This window comes from Drosophila subpulchrella, unplaced genomic scaffold, assembly GCF_014743375.2.
Source record: "Drosophila subpulchrella strain 33 F10 #4 breed RU33 unplaced genomic scaffold, RU_Dsub_v1.1 Primary Assembly Seq354, whole genome shotgun sequence".
Classification (NCBI taxonomy): domain Eukaryota; kingdom Metazoa; phylum Arthropoda; class Insecta; order Diptera; family Drosophilidae; genus Drosophila; species Drosophila subpulchrella.
In genome coordinates, this window is record NW_023665577.1 from 4,200,293 (window position 1) to 4,203,100 (window position 2,808).

At 38.9% G+C, this 2,808-nt stretch overlaps 1 protein-coding gene across 1 annotated transcript; it reads right to left on the bottom strand.

Moving 5' to 3' along the window:
• Positions 1-462: 462 nt before the first annotated feature.
• On the bottom strand, positions 463-621 carry LOC119560237. The gene has a single exon (XM_037873600.1). It carries the CDS (start codon positions 619-621, stop codon positions 463-465), a length of 159 nt encoding a protein of 52 aa, XP_037729528.1.
• Between the last annotated feature and the right edge of the window lie 2,187 nt (positions 622-2,808).

The window sequence follows — 2,808 nt, forward strand, 5'->3', positions numbered from 1 at the left end:
TGAGAATATATTTGACCAGAAAATTTAAGGAAGTATATATAAAGAGTGTCAAATGAGCTAGAATTGGTCATAAACTAAAGACATTCCAGCAAAAGATCTATTCCTAAAGGCCTTACTTTAATCCTTCTAATATATTGAATTATAAAAGCGATTCTAGTGCTTTACAAAAATGAAAGAGAATACTTTCACAAAAAATAAATATATTATAAATATATAATAATGAATAATGTCAATTTCACTAATGAACAACAAACTCTCAGAACAACAAAATGCATACACGTACTATTTTATGGTATCTTTACTGCAACCCAAGCATCAAAAAAATACATTTTACTATTTTTAAAGACCCTAAACCAATCATATTTATTTTTGTGTATGTGTTAAGTGCAAAATTGTTTGCATTTTTAAGTTGCATACAATATATGTATAACGAAGAACTTCTTTAAAAGTAATTTTTAAATGTTAGACATCTTTTACCCAAATATTTTCTGAGTGTAGACCTATTGCAGATCGCTTAGCTGACAATGCAACTCGTAGGTAGCCGGGCCGGCTTCCTTCCATCAGCCAACGCAGACGCCCCAAAGGCCTAAAAGTTGCCGCCAACTTCCAATTGCCAAACATTTCTCCACCGCCCCTCCCACTTCGGATCCTTCTTTTTCCAGCGGATTTCTTTGGGATTTGCCGGATTGGGATTGCAGGAGGAGTCTTGGGCTCCGAGCTGCGAATGTGTGTAAAGTTAAGTTGTCGTCGCCGTTGTTCGATGAATCGTGATTTTGTCAATTGGAGCTCAAATTTTTTTGTGCTTGGTCTCCTTTGTGAATGTGAAAATGTGGCATGGTGGCTTGGTAATGGGAAACGTAGAGTGGGTGTGGGAAAGGCAATTAGAGCGATGGAAAGTGCCGTCTAGTTCTAAATCGAATGGGAACCGATCATGGGGAATCCAGTTACCAGTGCTGCATTAACCTCATTTTTATTAGGGTTTTTTGTAATCTTTGTTAAATAAAGAATTCATGGTGTATCACAGCTTTTTATTTAGTTTTACCAAAGATTTTTCTATATTTTTATAAATCCTTAAGTAAATTCATCGATTTTCTGACACACAAAAACCTTCAGTAAGTAAACAAAATAGTGACTGTCGGAAGGCAAGATCAGAAATCAAATATTGATGAGTTATGGTTAAAGTGAAGAGACCGAGACATAAGTTAACACTTTTAGGAGGAACTCAGAAATTAAGCAGCGATCTCAGCTGGCACTTGGCCAGAATGATCACTGATCACACAAACAGAACGGTTTTCGGTTTGTTTGCCTTTGACAAACAGAAAGGCAAAAGGGAGAACAGAAACGAATCTCAAATAAATCAACACATGCCACAAATGTATAAAAGATGTGAAGGCACCTCTACCCGACTCCACTGCGGCTGCAGGCCTCATAATCATATTGATGTATTACAATAGTTTGTGGAAGTGCCGAGCCAACTCAACCCAACTCGACTCGACTCTTTCAGTTGTAAAAAGCGCTCGTAAAACCTACAAAAACATGGCTGAGAACGCGCCCAACAGTTACAAAAGCCAAATGAGTTGGGGCATAAGCCAAGAAAACAAGCCAAGAATGCCTTGGCCGACAGATAAATAATGGAAATGCATACTAATTAAATGGTGAGAACTGTGTGAGGCTTTTCCTAATTATTTGCACTCCAGAGATCTAAGATTTCATCTCTCGTAGCTTATTATCATCAGTATATCATTCAGTATCATCGCTATCAGCATCTCAACGAGATGTTAATTATGAAAGAGCATAGTTTGTCGAGTCTAATTGCGTATGTCAATAGATTCGGTGTGGCTTTCAGCTTCGTTTTCTAACGTTTCCCCTTTAATTGATTCCAATGAGACGATAATTACCCAAGAAAAGGCAATTAATGCAAGAGGTTCACATGGGCAAAATGAGAAACAACGAAACCGATATTAATGAAATGATTTTTCATAATTAATGAAATTTAATGCAGACCCAGAAATCAACGTTCAGCTCTCAGCGCCGAACAGAAGTTCCCACATCATTAATAAAAAGTAAAACCCAAAAAAAGGAAAGAGACTGGCGGAGACACACACGATGTGGCCGGGGAGTTGGCGCTACCAAAAGCTGAAATTCAAACGAACTCGAGCAGCAGATACAGAGTTACAAATGTATCTACAAGTCGACAAATTATGCAGCGACAAGCAAGCGCAACGGCCGGAGATTCCTTCTTATCGGGCTTGTTCTTTTGGGATTGCCTTGGTTTTTGGTGAAAATAAATTATAAACAGTTGGAAATTAAGTCGAACGTTTTGTCCGCTGTCCGTTTAGTGGAAATTTATTGGCCGGGAATCTCCGGCTACTACCTGAACGAAGACTTTGATCTGCGGCCAGATTAAGCTCCCCAATTCCCGCTCAGCGGCTTCACACTCTATTAGCCATTAGCTGCAGCTGATCAGGCTTTCCTATCGATCGGTTGCATCTGTAAGCGTTTACTCAAATACTTTATCGATCTCATTTGCATAGTCCACAAAATAGATAAAGCTTATGAGTATATACTTGGCTTCTTCAGTTGCGGTGCCTCAAAATGTTCTCAGCTCATAAAATTCCACAGTGAATCATTGTCCCCCTCCTCGGGTTTCCAAATCCGAATCTGAATCCAAGTCCGAAGACTCACAACCCCAGACTCGGAGCTCTGATCTCTGGGGCCTGCATTTCATTTATTGTGTAATTCCCTGCAATGTACTTTTCGTTGCCACGGATTTCTTGTCTTCGCTTTTGAATTTGATTCTTGATTTTA